We start from the raw sequence: 17538 nt of genomic DNA on the forward strand, positions 1-17538 counted from the left end.
TGTGCATGAGGCTGATCTGTGGGCCTGGGGTCTCTATATGGGAGTGGAGCTGCTACATGTGCATCCCTTGCTGGTGCTGCTTGTGGAGAGGTTGTGTGACCTTTAATGTGTGCTTGCAGCTGCTGAAGCAGAAACGAGCAGCTATTTTGGGACAGAGCAAAACCTATGAAGGTGATCGGCATACATGCACAAACACAATCACTGAACCAAAACGTGGTAGAAAAACAACAAAAACAAAAAAAAGGGGGAAAGGAAAAGGGAAGAGAAAAGGGAAAGAGAAAAGGGTAAGGAATAAGCAAAATAACAACAACAAAAAAAGAGGGATTAAAAAAACACTGAAAAGGAAAAAGAAAAGAAAAAGAAGAGGAAAAATAAAGAAGAGGAAAAAGAAGAGAGAAAAAGGAAAAGGAAAAGGAAAAGGAAAAGGAAAAGGAAAAGGAAAAAAAGAAAAAGAAAAAGAAAAAGAAAAAGAAAAAGAAAAAGAAAAAGAAAAAGAAAAAGAAAAAGAAAAAGAAAAAGAAAAAGAAAAAGAAAAAGAAAAAGAAAAAGAAAAAGAAAAAGAAAAAGAAAAAGAAGAAAGGAAGAAAGAAGAAAGGAAAAAGAAAAAGAAGAAAGGAAAGGAAGAAAGGAAAAAGAAAAAGAAGAGGAAAAATGAGATGAAAAATAAATGGAAAAAGAAAAAGAAAAAAAGGAAAAAGAAGAGGAAAAAGAAAAAGAAATGAAGAGGAAAAAGAAAAAGAAGAAGAGGAAAAAGAGCCAAACAAAGAAGAGATGCTTTGCCGTGGAATGCTTTTAGCTCGCAGGCAGCCTAACAAATGCACCAAGAGCCACGGATAGACTACATGTAGTGTTTTTCAAAACAGACTGTCAAGCCACTGTCTCCGTGTGACCTTTTCAAATAATGCCACCAGCAAGAGAGCCAGACCGGCCTTTTGTCATCAGCAGATAAGGCGTCTGTGGGGCAGCTCGGGCGCTGGAGCCGCTGGGACTGGCGGGCAATGAGGGATGTGGAGGGTCAGCGTGGGAGGGGTGGGAGGAGGGAAATGCAGCTTTGCAAACCCAAGCTGTGAGCAGTTGCGAGGAGGAACTTGGAGGTGCAGGAGAAGTTTCAGCAGAGCTGTGCTCTTTCCTACATGAGGAGAAAAGCGTGGCTGGTCGCAAGGCTTTGAAGTCTTAAAATAGCTTGCAAGGCTGGGAGCTTCCCTTTGAGGGATCTCAGAGCATTTGGCATCAGCAGTGCATCCATCCATCCACTTGCTGCCTCCGTGAGAAAGCAGGTGTTATCTCAGCTTCTCCAACACGAGAGGTGCCTGGCATTGCCTGCTACAAGGTGGCTGGTCAATGTGCCCTCTATGTGCACCATCCCACTCCTCTTGTGAGTGAAATCACGCTCTAGTTCTGCTTTTCCTTTGAAAAGTAGAAGTAAATGTCAAGTATCGACTGGCTGCATGTTCGAATAATTTAAAAAAAAAAAGGAAGAAAAGAAAGAAAAAATGTAGTTTTGATGTTTAAGCAACTAAGGGAAGTACAGATAAACAAAACCAAAAGTAAACAACCAAAAAAGAAAAACCAACCCACCCAAAAGAGAGAAATCGAGAAAGAAAGGGAATACATTTTGCAAGGACAAGAAAAAGGGTTTGCATGGTGAAAAAATAACGCGACTCCCTCTTATCCCCTCTTCAACATTCATGTTGAGAAACATTGCACGCCAAAGTGAGCCAGAAGAAAAGTGCTCTCTCCGGCCAAGCCAGCAGGACTTGCCATCTCATGATGAAAGCAGCTCCTTCCCTCTCTGAGTCTGTCACCCTGCTGAGAAACAGCGCTGATGATGCTTTCTTGGCCCATTTGACTGAGTTAGGTCATGAAGCCGTCGGGGCTGCTGGGAGCGACTGCTTTGCAGATAGTGCTAGCAGCACAAGGGCTTTGATGGCGAGCCAAACGCGTCTTGGCTCAGAGCTGCTGTCAGGAAAGTGAGATACCAGCTCAGTTTGCGTAGGCCGAGCGCCAGTTTGATGGTTAAATGGAAATGCTTCAACCAGGCTTCCCACCGTTGCCCCGTCATGAATGGAAGGTGTTTGTAAGCATCCCATGGTGGTGGAGCCATGCTATGGTTGTGGCAGTGTCTTAAAGAGGATGGTGAATTGGTTTAGAGCTGGCAGTAGGGTTAAAGACAGTTGTGAGGTGCTGGAACAGGTTGCTCAGAGAGGTGGTGGGTGAAATTGGGTTGGAAACAGCCAAGGTCAGGCTGTATGGGGCTGTGAGCACTGATGGAGCTGTGGGCGTCCCCAGTCAGTGCAGGGAGTGGGATCAGATGGCCTTCAAGAGTCCCTTCCAATTCAAATGATTCCATGATTCTGTGACACTACGTTGGCTCAACCAAGAGATATGCTGTTAAAATTGGGTCCTGTTTCCCAGCTCAGCAAGACATGGGCTGGTTCACCAAGGTCTGCTTGGAAAGCGTGCCTTCAGAGCATAAGTTTGCAGTGAAAGAATGTTTTCTGCCAGATACGTTTCTGCCTTCTGCATCCATGCTCCATTTTGACTCAGTGAATGTTTTTGCAGGCAATTTCTGCTTTCCTCATAAAATCATATCAGACTGTAACTTCTAACTTCTTTTATTAGGAAACTGGAACACTCACTCTCATCTTCCTTCCCTCTCTTACTTTTGATTGAGAATGATATTTTTGTACAAGAACTCCTCATTTCTCACTGAGAAATAAGCCTTTTCAGTAGAAGAAATTCCTCTTTCCTTTTCCAATAATAGCCACATTCCTGGCAGCATCCTCGTCAAACTCAAATCCATCTTCAGGGAACAATAAAATGACCAAGAACTTGGATGCTGATTTTGCAGTACTTCAAAGGACTTCTATTTCCACAGCACACTCAGCTCTCAGCTTCTGAAAATCAGACCTGCTCATGCTATTAGTCGAAAACAAGCCCTGAGGTTGAAGAAGTTGCAGTTCCTCAACTGGAAGAAACATCCTTGTGGAGAAGCTGACTCTGTGCACTCTTAGGTTGTAATGATGCATGATGAGAAGCATCCAAAACAATCAGTTGTTTCCATCAGTAGTGCTTACATTCAGCTGTGAGCAGCTGAAAGGGTAAGAGTGGGTGTCATTCTTCCTATCTCTACATCTTATCTATCTAATGCAAGAGCAGCAGCTCTAGCAATGGAGCTGTGTGCTTGGACCTGGTCTATGGTGTGCTGAAGGTTTTGGAAGTGCAGAATTAAAGGTACATTTTGACTTCATAGAGTGGAGGGAGGACCCAACACTAACCTTAGAGGCACTGTGATTAAGGGTCTGTGGTAAAATGAATGAGAGACTCACACGATGGAATAACCCACAGTAAGTGAAGAGTGGGTTCACAACGCTGCCACAGCGGAACTCAGAGTTATGTACCTCTTGCCTGTCTTCATGCTACTTCCATTAAGACAAAAAATGACAGGAGGAATTAGGATTTTATAGCAAAACATAAATAATTTCTAAGATGGCAGTGTGAAATCTTGAAGTCGTGGAGAAGATGCACAACAACAAGAGCAGAAGGAGAAAAAAAGTTGTAATGGAAGGAAAGGGAAAGAGAAAGGGAAGGGGAAAATAGGGAAAATTGGGGAAAAGGGAAAGGAAGAACTGGAAGGGAAGGGAAGGGAAGGGAAGGGAAGGGAAGGGAAGGGAAGGGAAGGGAAGGGAAGGGATGTTGAGGTTGTTTCTCAATTAATATTACTTATCAAGCATTCGTAGTCAACACTTTCACCTTGAAATGCTCTCACAGGATATAATTCAGATCTTCTGTCTTTGTTATATGATTGAATTGTCTGGAAATTATGTTTTGTTTATCATCTCCCTTGAATAATTCTTTGTCACCAGAATATTTCAGATGTCTCACATGGTTCCTATCATCTCATGTTGCTACACAGGACAAAGGCAGACATAGCATCATTTCTGGAAACTTAGGCACCGAAAGAGAAAAACAAGAAGTTCCTGAATTGTCAGTGAGAGTATTCCTCCAAAACTGGAACCATACCCAACAAGCAACAGCATTTTGACATCTGCAAATGTCTATCATGGTACTTAATGCATTTTTTTGCATCTTTCCACTTCTGCCTTCTGGCATGAAGCAGAAGTAAAAGGCGTCTCTGAAGACAACTTCTGTCATGCTTCTAGACAGAGCAAAAACTTTGCTGAAAAAATAAGCATGAAAAAACAGTGATGTCTGCTCAGTTGTGGAGGTAGAAGACTTGTAAATGACTGTTTACATGGGTGGATAGCAATAGGACAAGGGGGAATGGTTTTAAAATGAGATAGGGGAGGTTTAGGTTGGATATGAGGAGGAAGTTTTTCCCCCAGAGGGTGGTGAGGCAGTGGAACAGGTTGCCCAAGGAGGCTGTGGATGCCCCATCCCTGCAGGCATTCAAGGCCAGGCTGGATGTGGCTCTGGGCAGCCTGGGCTGCTGGTTGGTGACCTGCACACAGCAGGGGGTTGGAACTGGATGAGCATTGTGGGCCTTTGCAACCCAGGCCATTTTGTCATAGGACCATGATGGCCAGGTCAGCTGTTACACTGATCATATCCATTATCTTTCTTTTTCCTTTCCTTAGCCCTATCTCCCCTTCTACTCTTCCATCCACATGAGAAAATGTTGTGATTTGCCAAACGCTTCTGTCCAAGCTTCCTCTATATTTTCGCCTTCTTCTAATTCTCTCTCTCAGTCTGTAATCTGCAAAATCTCTTTGACACAAAGAACTACAAGCTGCTGTTGGAGGCTGGGCAGAGGTAGCAGAGGGCTTCCTGCTGAAAGGCAATCATCGTCAAAATGCCATCTGCAATCTGCTGATAATTGCAGAGGTGGTTGAAGCCAACAGCTAGGCTCCGAGCAGGGGCTCTGAGCATCCTTGTTTTGTACTTTTCTTTCTTCTCATTCTCTTTGTAGTCTCTCTCTGCTGTTTCCTCTGAAATCTTCAGCCGGCTGGATATCGCATCCACAAGTTCTTGTGCTGCAGGCAGATGGATCTCATGCAGTTGGTGCCTCAGATCTCACTTTGCTCAGCCAGGGAAGGAGTGCATTTCTCTCTTAATTTCTTCGATGAGTAGGAGAAACTGGCCGCTATCAGCATGTAGTGATTTAAACTCTTTCAAAATGAACAATAAACTCCTTTCCTGGCAACACTAAAATTACAAAAACCACATGGTTGTAACATGACAACTCATTCTCAAGACCTGCTGATGGAGGACCACCACTCTGCAAAGCCCCACAGGAAGGCGAAGGAAACAGCAATTGAACTCAGCATCTTACCTTGTGCAGAGGCTTGGTTTAGATGAGAGAGGCTGATAAATTGTCTGCCCTTTGATTGAAACAGAACAAGAAAAGAAGACATAATTACTTTGCCATGTTTACAGAAGGACCTGCTTTCAGCTTCAGAGATGAGAGGGAGCCCACTGCAGCCAGCCAACAGCCCACACACTTGGATCCCAACGTGTCGTGATGGTTTTATGATGTATTGCTGTGAGGTATTTGTAGATGGCTTGACTTTCAGCTTGCATAAACCTTGACTGCCTTGTAAATAAAAATGTAACTTCCTAGCCACTCATTCATACCCTGCTCTGTCTAGCTCTGATGCCCAGTCTTGGATCAATGGAGGATGAGACGTGAATGGCCCCCATGGAGAAACAACTGTTGCAGTATTATTTGAAGCAGAAAACCTGGGATGCTCTTTGCTGTGATTGTCCCAAGGCTTGTGGAATATTTTTTGCTCTGGGATACATTTTAAAAAGAGGCAGTGACTCTCTAATAACCTAAGACCCAGTGAAGGGAGCCTTTGACTGCTGCCAGGGATATTTATACATTTGCCAAAGGAGTGAACTAGAGACAAAGAATTAAAAAACATGCATTGCTTCCAATCCATGTTACTCTTTGACTTCCTGCTTAGCAGCAGTGTGGGGAGAGAGGGAGGGCTGCTCACCCCCCTAGGTAATACCTCCCTCCTCTGAGAGCTTGAGACCTGAGACGGTTTTCACATCCTAGTTGCACCCAGAGTTTCTCCTGTGCTGGCATCTGGCTGCACTACTGACAAGGGCAGGAAGAAAGAAAACATCTTCATGTTTTCCATACAGTGAGAGGCGGCTAGATTAAGTGATTTCCTAGGCTTATATGTGGATTATTTTAGGGCACCAAAATCTGAACCCAGTAGCTGACTGATCTATGCTCATGCAAACATGGGCTGTTTGAGTTCACAGGGAGCAGCAGGAGCTCAGCATTTCTGATTCTCAGCCCAACACAGATCAGCTGCAGACCCTCTATCAATTAAGCTCCTTGCCCTCCCTGATGGTAAAGCTTCCTTTGTGGTTTGAATGTGGCAGCACTGAATCTTAGCTTGAATCTGACCCATCTTTGTGCTGTTTGCAAGTCAGCAACATGAGCCTGGATTGCAGAGAGCTGAAGGCAGCAGAGCCCAAGTGATGCTCGGCATAACACAGTGCTTCAGAGCACCATCATTGCAAGCACACTCAGAAAGTTGACCTCCATAACACAAAGAGAAAATGGAATCTACTTTAAGGAGAAAAAATCCAGAGCAAGAAGGTGATGATGGAACTGTTCACCCCGTATTAAGAAGCTGATGGGGATAAGCCAGGTGTAAACATTTGTTTTCCCTCGCTTTGAACTTTTCCCAATTGGTTGACTAAATTTCAGACAACAGAAGTACTCCAGCTCCTACTGGCACACAGAGGCATTGCCTGCATAACTCCAGACACCATCTGGGCTGCTGAGGACTTCGATAAGGACACAAAGCTGGAGACTTACTTTGGGTGGGGCAGGAGGAGGTCTACTCCTGTTTTTCGCATTGCTTCCTGATGTAAATTTCTCATTGGACATCAGCTGGTTTTTGCTCCCGATCAACCCCATCCTGGAAGAAAGACCAGAAAGTATTTTATAATTAAATTGTTCTTGGGGAAGGATGTAAGCAGTGAGAGACAAAGCAACCTTCTCACTCATGAAGAAGAAAGCGAAGATGTGAATGAGGGGCAGTGGGACAGTGGATGGATGAATCTAAAACCACCCCATCAATCCTACCTACAAAGTGTGGGCATAGAGCTTGATTCAGTTGGCCATGTGCAATGCCCCAGTACTGTCTGAGATGCTCTCAGGTCTCACAAGGTGTGGGTCTCCTGCACATCATGAATTATGTTTTCCAGATAGATGTGGGCTAGAGAATACACATCCCAGCCACCTGGAGAAGCACTAGACACAAGTTAATAAATCTCTTTCCATGAGCTATCTTCTGGTCCACTCTAAGTCTTTCCATACTTGTGCTTGAGGCCTAGCTTAATTTGCAGCCCTGAAATGTACTTTCAGCTCTGATCAATAATCCCAACATAATACCAGGTCTAGGTAAAAATAGCCAAACTGCTGCAATCTTAGTCTTCTCAGCTCCTTAAACATGTAGGGAGCATTTGAAGCTCACAATTATTGTAAAGCTATTGGCAAAAGCATATAAAGTATCTTCATCACCACATCATCCAGCACCAAATTTTGCCCTGGTCTCTGTTTTGAAAAAAAAAAAAAAAAAAAAAAAAAAAAAAAAAAAGACATCAAAATATATGGTCGAAACATCAAGGAAAAGGCAACAACAACAACAAATCAAATCCAAACTTCAAATCTTTGTATTTGGTCAAAGACACATTGACTTCTTCTGATTTTGCCTCAAGGTCTGCAACAAATACAAAGGACTGAAAATCCAGGGAACAACATTAATAGTCATCTCCCCCAGATGTCGATCCATTGCTGTGTCATGATTAGAATCCAACAGAGGATTCTAAAAAATTTCCAGCAAATCAGACTTGTGGGAAAAAAATTATCCAAGTAAAAGTGAAATTTTTGTTTTCTAGTATGGTTCTTATGTATCAAAATCTGGGACCTTTGGAATGAGAAAGTTTCCAACACAGCCATCTCAGTATTCTAAGGTGACCAAGAAAAGTCTTCAGTCCTTGAGAGAGAAGGAGATGATGGCCCCAAGAAGAAAAAAGACTCCAAGTAGGGTCTTCACAAGCTCTGAGATGATGAACTCAAGATGAGCAGAAGATGAGGAGCCTCAAGAGCAGAGAAGTTGGAAGACCCCAATTTCTTTTTTGAACTACCTTCTCCCTTCTGCTAAAATGAAGAAAATGGGTAGACTCACATGTGTTATTCTCCCCAAACAAAAGCTTTACAGCATCCATACATCTCTGGGCTTTTCTCAGACCTGAGCCTTCAGGTGGTCCATCCACCTGCAGATAGACCTCAGCATCTCTCTGGGCAGAGACTCAGTGCAGGTTGCCTTTGCCTTAGATACATCTATGGTCTTTGTACATGTTGTCTAAATACCCATCACAGGATCTTTGATATACTTTTCCCCTAAATGGGAGTTGCTGGCATGTCAATTGCTACCTTTTCTATGGAGTTAGGGTATAAGAGAAATAGCAGAAGTCTGCTACATTTCAACCATCAATCACACCACCAGGATTGTTCTATGAAAGGACCAATGAACAATATGCAGGATGAGGAATGCACGTTTTGGGATCTTGAGTCACTCTCAGGGATGGCACTGGTGGAGCAGTGTCATGGAGGGCACGAAGAGGTGTCAGCTACAGCAAGTGCCATCAGATGACGAAGGGCTTTGTGGCCATCCCATCTCTACTGACAAGGTTTGAGAAGAGCAGGGACCATGCTCTGAGCTCTACATGTCCACACAGTGTTGCTGCGTCCAGGGGATCACCCTTGTGACAGCTGGGTGTCATAGAATGGCTCGGGTTGGAAGGGACCTGGAGGATCATCAAGTTCCAACCCTCCTGCTGCAGGTAGGGCCTTGTCTCACCACGGAGCTTTCTCCCCACAAACATACAAGTGTCAAGGACACAGCTGTGCAAAGCCACACCGAGAAGCAAACAACTCGTCCCATCTCAGGCGGGAAATAGAACTGGTGAGAAATCTCCGGTAAAGGTCATCCGCTCCCACCCACATCTTTTCCTGCACTGTACACAGAGATTTGCACAGCTCTGGGTAATCATAACCCCTACAGAACCCAACGTTCACACTCTCAAGGCCTTCGGTATCCGATGAGCCCACCCTTCGTGCCAGAAGGTCCTAGATAAATGGACAGGTAATGCCGCAGTCCAACAGTGACCAAAACAGAACGCTGCTTGTCATCTCCCAGCACATTGCTGGTGAAGTTTTCATTTTCTTAATTTCTTTTTTCCCCCAAAAAAAAGGTGGACGAGAGGAACGCACACTATTCAAAGCATTTCTGCTTATGGTTAATTTCTTTCTAAATCTATGTCGCACACAAAAAAGAAAGATTGAGAAAAACAGCTGAAAGTAGCTGATAATTCTCCTGGCATCTTATTTGCTCTTTTTTGTTGCTGTTGTTTTGTTTGGTTGTTTTGTTGGCTTGTTTCTCCCTAGAGGAAAAGAGCACTGAAGAGAAAATAGCAAGTCAGAAAAACAAGGAGGTGTCCCTGGCTATAGCAGGAGGTTGGAACGGGATGATCTTAAAGGTCTCTCCCAAACCAAACCATTCTGTGATTCCATGATTTTTAATGACTGAAAGTGAGGAAACCTCTCCTTCTGATAGTCCTTGAGTATAGATAAGAAAACTATTCATCGCATTGATAATACTTAACTAAAATGCTCTCCTGTGTTCATTCTTCTTTTCACTCATTTCCTCAAGCCTACTCAAGTTCAAAACCAACACAATTTATTTTAAGAACATCTTTTTAAAGCAACCAGAGTTCAAAACTGAATTAAAGTATTTGATGCAATGCAAAATTTTCCAGATGTCCAGCTCGGTTGCTGGCAAATTTTGAGTAAGAATATTTCACGCAGAAGTCTCCTTGAGAGAGTCAAGCGAGCCCTTGCTGAGCAACCTGAAAGATACAAGAATGGTGAGCCCTGTGCAGCATCCATCTCTGAACAAATGCACGACACACATGCACATCACACACACACTGGATGCTTGGATAGGAAAGAAGATGGTCTTTAGAAGGGACACTTTGGCTCAGGAGAGCAGGATGCAGGTACATATGTTCCTGCAACAATGGTCCAAAGGAGGTTTCTGAAGACCCCATCAGAGCTCATCTCAAGCAAAGCTTCCACTGACAACTGGGTGACAGAATTGTGATGGAGAATCAAGGATGTGACTGAAGGTTCTATCAACGCCCATCTTTGAAAGGGTTTGCAGAACATTCCTTACTGAAACAAACCATCAAGCTGTGCCTGATGTCCCATTAAGGAGTCCAGTAGAGGTGAACACAAGTCTTTGCTGATCATAGGGTTTGAGGATCTGCCTTTTCTCAATGCTGGGCCTTCTCAGTTCTTTAGGGTGTCAAAAAACAAAACAAAACAAAACAAAAAACACAAGATGGTGACAAAATGGACCTGCTGGATACACACAGGTATTTGTATTTGTTGCAGCAGATGGGAGAACAGGATGGAAGTACCTGTGCTAAGCCAGGTGTGGCAAGACCTAATTTTCCCATCCTCTTTGGGTAAGCAATCCTATATCACAGGCATGCCATCTCCTGCAGTTGGCTTCTTTCTGTTACCCAAACAAATGTTTCTTCTGATGTTTTCTGCAATGGGGATGTGGATGACACAGATGAGCAGCCTTGGGATTGCATGGGCGTGCATGGGGAAACAAGAAGACCGAATCTTGCAGAAAAGCAGAAGTCTCGGCTCGTTATTTGCTTCACCCCCATGAAATTGTGCCATGGAAAAAGAACTTAAGGCCTGAGCAAGCCAAAAGTGTTTCGCTGTGAGGGCAGCTCCAAAAACCCCCAATAAATCTCAAAATGGCCTCCTTTACATTCAGACTTTAGAGGGGGTCCAGCAAAGTGTTTTCATAGTTGACCCAGATTAGATATTTCACTTCATTTTAAAACTTCAGAAAGTCTTTCATAAGAAAATGGATTTTAAAGGAAATGGCATTAAAAAAATGCAAAACTATAAAAACATATTCTAAAAATGAAAGGTCTTGATTGCTGAAGCTCTCTTTCTCCTACCAGAAAGGATGAATGAAATCAGCTCACTTCAGATACAATGATTTAGATATGCCAGATTTGCAGTTGAATAAGTGAGGAGAAAAAAAGATCCGTTGAAATTTCCCCCCAGATCTAGGCATGTCCCAGATGCATTACATACTCTGGAAGCTTTCTTCTGTCTTAACAAAATAGTTCATTACATTTCCAAACTAGGCAACCTCAGATTGCTTTGCAAGACACAGCACCAAAGAATTACAGAAGAGCTTGATTCGATCAGCTACTCAAATGGGAACAAAGAAGCCATCGCTGTTGTGACTGCTTTCCAGTTCTGCTGGGGTTTGGTAAAGATGTTTTTAACGCTATGTTTAAGTCTGCATGATTAGCGGGTCTGTTGCTAGGAGGTGGTTAGAAGTCAGAATTGAGCAACAAGAAACGTGCTGTGCTATAAACAGCACCAATCCCACAGAAGGTCTGTCTCAGAAAGAAGGCAATGCACGCAGTGCTGCATCCGCAGCTAAAGTCATGATCACTCCTATGGCCAAAAGCTACTTCTCACTTGGAGGGACCAGAGTGCGCATAGAGGAGTTAGAAAAGCAATGTAGAAAGTAGAGCTGGAAAGCACAGAGCACTGAGCATCACGGCCTCCGCTGGAGAGTGAAGCAGATGCCTATGTTACATGTTGCATCTACACAAAATCACTGAAGACCTGGAAGGTTCCTGTTGGTAATGCTCAAATGTCATCCAGTTCAGGTTGGATATTAGGAAATATTTCTTTTCTAAAACAATGGCTATGTGCTGGCACAGCTGCTCAGGGAGGTGGTGGGGTCTCTGTCCCTGGAGGTGCTCCATAACCATGGGGATGTGGCACTGAGAGAAGTGGTCAGTGGGTATGGTGGTGATAGGTCAACTTCACACTTCATGATCTCAGTGGTCTTTTCCAACCTTCGTGATTCTGTGAATGCCTTTTGAAATACTTTCATCATGATCTCAGCTCCAATGTTGTGATGGCCAGGTGGGGATGGATCTACAGGAGCTGAGATCCTGCAGCATGGGGATGGGGATGCACTGGAGAGAGGAAATAGGAGGGCAGAGCCAGGAGAAGAACACACAACTCTGAGTGGCAGGAGTATCTCTGGTGCTTACCATGTATGAGCAATGTTATCATAAAGCTGCATTGCTGCATAACAATTTCTGTTGGCATTTCAGTCCAAAGCTTGTTCATGGGTTATAGGCAATTGAGCATGGCAAAGGGAGATCCACTCCACAGGCCAGCTCTGACAGAGGTCTAAATCCTGTGGAAATGGGCACAGCCTGTGCTCCTTAACCAAAAACTGCAAAGCTCTGTTTTGAAATACTTTGTGGGCACATTCTGGTGATCTGCAGGGATGTGGAGTGAGCCTGGCCTAAACCAACCTAGCCTTCAGCCATGGGGACATGAGGAAGGGCTGTGCCCTCAGTGATGGGGGCATGAGGAGATGGATGCGGTGTCCCTCCACACCACTACATTTGGTCAGCCATATTTCTGCCCTGAGATATGCCCTTCCTGCAAGCCCTCCTTCTGGAGACAACAGGAGTAATTCAGATGAGCTCTCATCAGCAAGGGAAGCCTTTTCCATGTGAAATTGATGGGATTTTGCAGGATCCATCAGCCCCTTGCATCAGGCCTCAGCAGGAACGATCCCCCTTCCCAACACGCTCAGATGGGGCCTCGGACCACAAGGAAAGATGTACATCTCCATGGGGAAAGATGGGATCTCCACAGGGAAGGAAGGAATCTCTATAGGGAGAGATGTACATCTCCAGCCCCACTTCCGAACGCTTCCAATTGCTTGGAAAGCCGGGTCAGAAACAGCTCCTGAGCTCAGTGCCCTTCCCCTGCTGATCACAGCAGTGTCCAGCTCCAACCAGCCTCCCCCACACATACGCTTTGATCTCTTCCACTGCAGGCCCTGGGGAACAGGGAGGATGGGAGGATCAAGGTACACACACCTGGCACACATTTCTCTCTTTCAGCTGCAAACCAAGGGAAAAGCCTCCTTGAAAACCATCCCTTGGGACCAGGTTATAGCAACCACTGGTGCTGCTCCCATCTTTCTTTCTGTCTTATGGATAGAGGGGGAAGGACACAGGGCAGGGAGATATCAAATGAAGAGGGAATGAAAGAGGAAGAAGGTAGAAGAAAGCCTCCCCCACCCTCAGGGAAACGTTCAGAGGGGTGGGATGAGCCCTACTTGCCTGTTTCCTATGAAGCTGCTCCTGGAGACACGACCTGAGGATGGGCGAAGCACTGGTTCGACCCATGACCGATGCTCCATGGGGCTGAGAGCCCTCAGAAAACTTCCCCGTTAGAGATCCCTGGCTCACAGCACGTCCCCACCATCCATAGGACTGAAGGCTTAGAATGTTGCACCCCCAGGTTGCAGAAGCAGCCTGATTTTGTGATTGCGTTTAATGGACTTTCTTTTTTTAATCACGTCTCCGTGTCAGAACTGACTCCTTTCTTCCCTCAGAGGATTCCTTGCTCTATTTTAAATATTGGCATGATCCATCCGGGAGGGGGGGCAAGTCGCACTTCCCAGACAATCTGGCCAAAACAGCACTGAGGAAGGCGAGAAACTCAGAGAGAACCCAGGCACAAAACCCATCAAAACCCACAGGCTACTAACAGCCGTCATTAAAATAAGCTGTGACGACTGTGAATGGGCCGTGTTTCCACTACGCAAACCACCAAACTTTAGGAAACAGCTGAACAAACCTTGCAGTGATTAAATACAAAACGAAAAACAATAAAAAAAGACTTTTTCAGATGAAATGCATTTTGTTCCAGGGAGCCCCAACCCTCTATGAACCTACTCAACCATAGAACTGAGGGGGCAACACGGTCTAATGATGAAGACCTGGACAGAGACTTGCGGGTGACTCTGAAGAAGTGACTTTCTCATTCTGCCTCAGCACGCTCAGTAGGAAGGCTGCAATTTGTCTGTCTCAGGAGACGACTGTTGTATAAGGAGCAGAATTTCTTCCCACCGACTCCTAAGGCTTCCCATAGGGTGCCTAAAGGGATTTTTTCACCAGGGTATTTTCAATGTGTTTGTGGAACAGACCTGCTGGGCTGCTGTTTGTTGTCTTTTAAGCTGTTGCAAGGACAGAGTCCCCCCCCCAAAAAAAAAAACACCACACTGAGTGACCTCTGTGGGTTGTTGCATGCTGTGGTTTTGTAACATATGGGTCAGCAGGAGGGAAGGGATGCTGGGTCTCAGTGCTCTTGAGGTTGGAGAGACCTCATGCTTTGTAGTTCAGCCGCTCTCACAGGGAAGACAGACGTAAGCCGACATCCGTTCAGTGCAGCACACAGCCCCAAAGTCAGCCACGTTCTGCTGATGATGTTGGCAGGGGAAAGGCTTCGTGGGGCAGCGCTGTCAAAGCAAAGGACCCTGAATGGCCATAAGACCCAAGGACGGGACAGGGTTGGCTGAGGGCACGATGCTGTGCATGTGGAGAAGTTGCTCTGGGATGCAGTTGCCCACTGCCCCATTGCTGCTCATGGGCATCACCTCTGCAAGTGCTCTGTGCTCCTGGCAAAAGGACAAAATCCCATGGAGGGCTGCAAGACCACGGGACCTTAGGCTGGGCCTTAAATAGGAATCTGTGGGTACTTTATCTTCTCTGGGGCCATTCCATGCCCCTTGACCGATAGCTGGCAGAGGCCAAGGTCAACACAGGTTCTCCCTGCAGACAACCAGGGCAGACACCCACTCAGTTGCCCCCAGCCAGGCGTGTGCAGAACCAGGCTGGCTGTTTGCATACCAAAGAGATACAGAAATGAGGAAGCCCTTGCAGATTTGTCAGACCTCTCCCTCACCAGCTTGCATTCTGCTGTCCCCACTCTTCTCCAGCTAAGGACAGAGGAGAAGACAGAGAGCCAGAGAGGGCCGGGTTGGGGCTGGGGAAGGGGATGGCAGTGTTAGGGCTAGCTGGAGCACTTTGAGCTTTTGGGAAGGGCTTTACTCTTTGGCAGAGAGCTCATCTGAGGTACCTGACTGCTCTTTGCTAAGTGAGCTTCACTTCCTACTCCTACAAAAAAGGAAGTTGCTTTTTCAGAAGGCGGCTTGCCATCCACCGCAGAGGTAGGAAGGAGAAGCTGCCATGAGGTGCAGCAAAGGCTTAGAAATAAGGCTGCCAAGTCATCTTGGGAAACAGGGCGACCTGCTTCTGATTTGAGACACATTTCCAATTCTGGCAGTGGGGAAACCCAGCAGCCACAGCCAGGCTGCTGTGCAGACCCTTCCAGTCATGGACACATTTAAAGCAACTCAAAGAAAGAAATTTAAATAAGCAGAATAGGTAAATCCATTTCATTCCAAGGAGATTTTTTGCTCCTGAAGGTATCCGGACTGTGACACTGGTTGTTACCTGCAGGTCAGCCCTTCAACTACTGCTTCCACGTGCAAATCTCATTGCCCTGAGATGAGATCCAGAGTATGGGCGTTCACACAAGTGAATCCCTTCTGCAGTTTGCTTACTCAGAAGTGATGAAGCATCAGCCTAAAGGTGTCTTTTGAGAATAACTGGTAGGAAATCACTCAGAAAGCATACAAAACGGCACTAAAAAAACCAAAATGTCTTGTATGCAGTTCCCAGGTCACTCCAGATGGATTCCACCTGCCCCAAATTTCTTTATCCTGAAAATGCAGGCTGTTACCTCACCCTCCCAAGTAGGGAGATGGCAGTGCATCAGTCCCTAGATGTTCTCCAGGAGCAGTGTGCAGTTCCACAGCTGCTTGGTCTCTGCTGCCTTTTATAGTCCCCCAAAAGCCATGCATGGATCCAGCCTGTGAGCTAAATCATAGGGTCATAGAATCATGAAGGTTGGAAAAGACCACTAAGATCTCCAAGTCCAAGCTCAACCTACCCCCACCATGCCCACTGACCATATCCCTCACCCCCATGGTTCTTGAACAGCTCCAGGGGCAGTGACTGCCACCTCCATGGCTTTTAGGTGCCTGTAGGCACCTAAGGACATGTAGGACTTACCTCAAGGACTTACCACTCCACAAGACTAATTTAGCCTAATTTACCATCTGAACCTTCCAGTTTCCATTCCCCTGGTAGATTAAAAGCTAATTTATGGCAACATCATGCTTCTTGATGAGCATGCTCATGGTTGGACACGATGATCTCTGGAGGTCCCTTCCAACCCCTACAATTCTGTGATTTTGTGATTCTGTGATAACACATCAGCTTTGTATGTGTGATAAACAGCCCTGCAGCCTCCATTTTCATAGGAACTGTAGGATAGGAACCAAGTTGGAAGGGACTAATGAGGATCACTGAGTTGAAACTCTTGGTTTCATACAGCACCACCCAAAATCCAAAGAGAGCTACGCCCAAACGTTCCTTGAGCTCCAGCAGATCACGGCTGCGACCACCTACACTTTCTGACCTCTGAAGGCAGCATCTCCAGTGATAAAATAGTAAAATCTCTCACCTTTCAAAATACGGTGGTTGCTGGCAAATTCCTTGCTAGGACTTTTCAGGGCTCTCCTTCGTTTAACCTGTTGAATCATGTAGGCACTGCATGGCTACCCCAAGGGACAGGGATGAAAACACACCAGTAGCTTTGGCAGAATCTGTTCTCCTTGCACCCAGGAGCCTGCCCATGTGGGACAAGCTCTCCTCCCCAGCCCTCCCTGCCAGGCAGCTCACATCATGCCTATTCTGGTTATTTGCGTCAGCTGAGACCCTGACTGACTAGTATTCTCCCTCTGGAAACAAATGAGAATTTCTGATGCGTGTTGGCTGCAGTCATGTCTCAAAGAGCTGCAGACTTCTTCCTCTGCCTCTCGAGTGCTGAAGGCCAAATACGTAAGAGATATGGGAAAAAACTCTGAGATAAATGTCAAGTAAAAGCTTTTGTATCAATTTGTCCTTTTGTTTAACACGGCCTTGGATCTCTCTCCTTCCATCACGATGCCTTAATGTTTCCATAGATCTCATTTAACCTGTATTCAAAGCCCATTTATTGCCATAGAATGGCTTGGGTTGGAAGGGATCTCAAAGATCATCTAGCTCCAACCCCATTTTGAGCTGTGCTGCCCCTAATATTCTTGGTTTCAAGCCATTCACTGTGAGCAGTTATTCGCATAAATACAGAAGCCATTGCGGCTCAGGTTTTGGCTAGGCACCAACCTGAACTGAGGTAGGTCCTGCAACATCTTAGCTCCTCTGCCCACAGAAGGGTTTCCCTTTTTCCCACTCCTTCACTGAGAAGGGAGGTACCCTCCTATGGAGGCAACTTGTGCAATCTGATGGTCCTTCACCACTCGTCACCATTACCTGGGGAAGTGCAGGGGTCTGAGAAAAGAGCAAGCTATGACCTTCTGTGCACTAGGATACATCACAGTGCAGGAAACATGGACCCTGGTGACTTGGACAGTTAATTGCCTCATTTTCCTCTTGGCCATAAAGACTTTTATGTAAATGACACCAGGAGTCTGTGCACCCAGCCTTTAACCTCCAAGAGTTGCA

At 45.5% G+C, this 17538-nt stretch overlaps 2 protein-coding genes across 4 annotated transcripts in view; one reads left to right on the top strand and one right to left on the bottom strand.

Annotated features, from left to right (window-relative positions):
* The window catches only part of XKR6 (XK related 6), a 433654-nt gene that overhangs the window by 108348 nt on the left and 307768 nt on the right, over positions 1-17538 (top strand). Inside the window, exon 2 of the transcript XR_008208858.1 lies at positions 4310-4515. The gene's annotated coding sequence lies outside the window, so the exon portion shown is untranslated. Of the gene's footprint in view, positions 1-4309 lie in introns of the transcript that reaches the window.
* BLK (BLK proto-oncogene, Src family tyrosine kinase) overlaps positions 1-17538 on the bottom strand; it is a 36136-nt gene that overhangs the window by 14613 nt on the left and 3985 nt on the right. For 2 of the 3 annotated variants that reach the window (XM_052692506.1, XM_052692505.1), the window contains exons 2-3: positions 6800-6902; positions 5294-5342 (exon numbers count right to left, since the gene is read on the bottom strand). In XM_052692506.1, the coding sequence (XP_052548466.1) occupies positions 5294-5342; positions 6800-6901 (151 nt within the window). In that variant the 5' untranslated portion in view covers position 6902. Of the gene's footprint in view, positions 1-5293; positions 5343-6799; positions 6903-13245; positions 13377-17538 lie in introns of those variants that run through there. The other variant, XM_052692515.1, reaches the window with a different exon arrangement.

Source organism: Tympanuchus pallidicinctus, unplaced genomic scaffold (assembly GCF_026119805.1).
Source record: "Tympanuchus pallidicinctus isolate F22 unplaced genomic scaffold, pur_lepc_1.0 scaffold1, whole genome shotgun sequence".
NCBI classification, from domain to species: domain Eukaryota; kingdom Metazoa; phylum Chordata; class Aves; order Galliformes; family Phasianidae; genus Tympanuchus; species Tympanuchus pallidicinctus.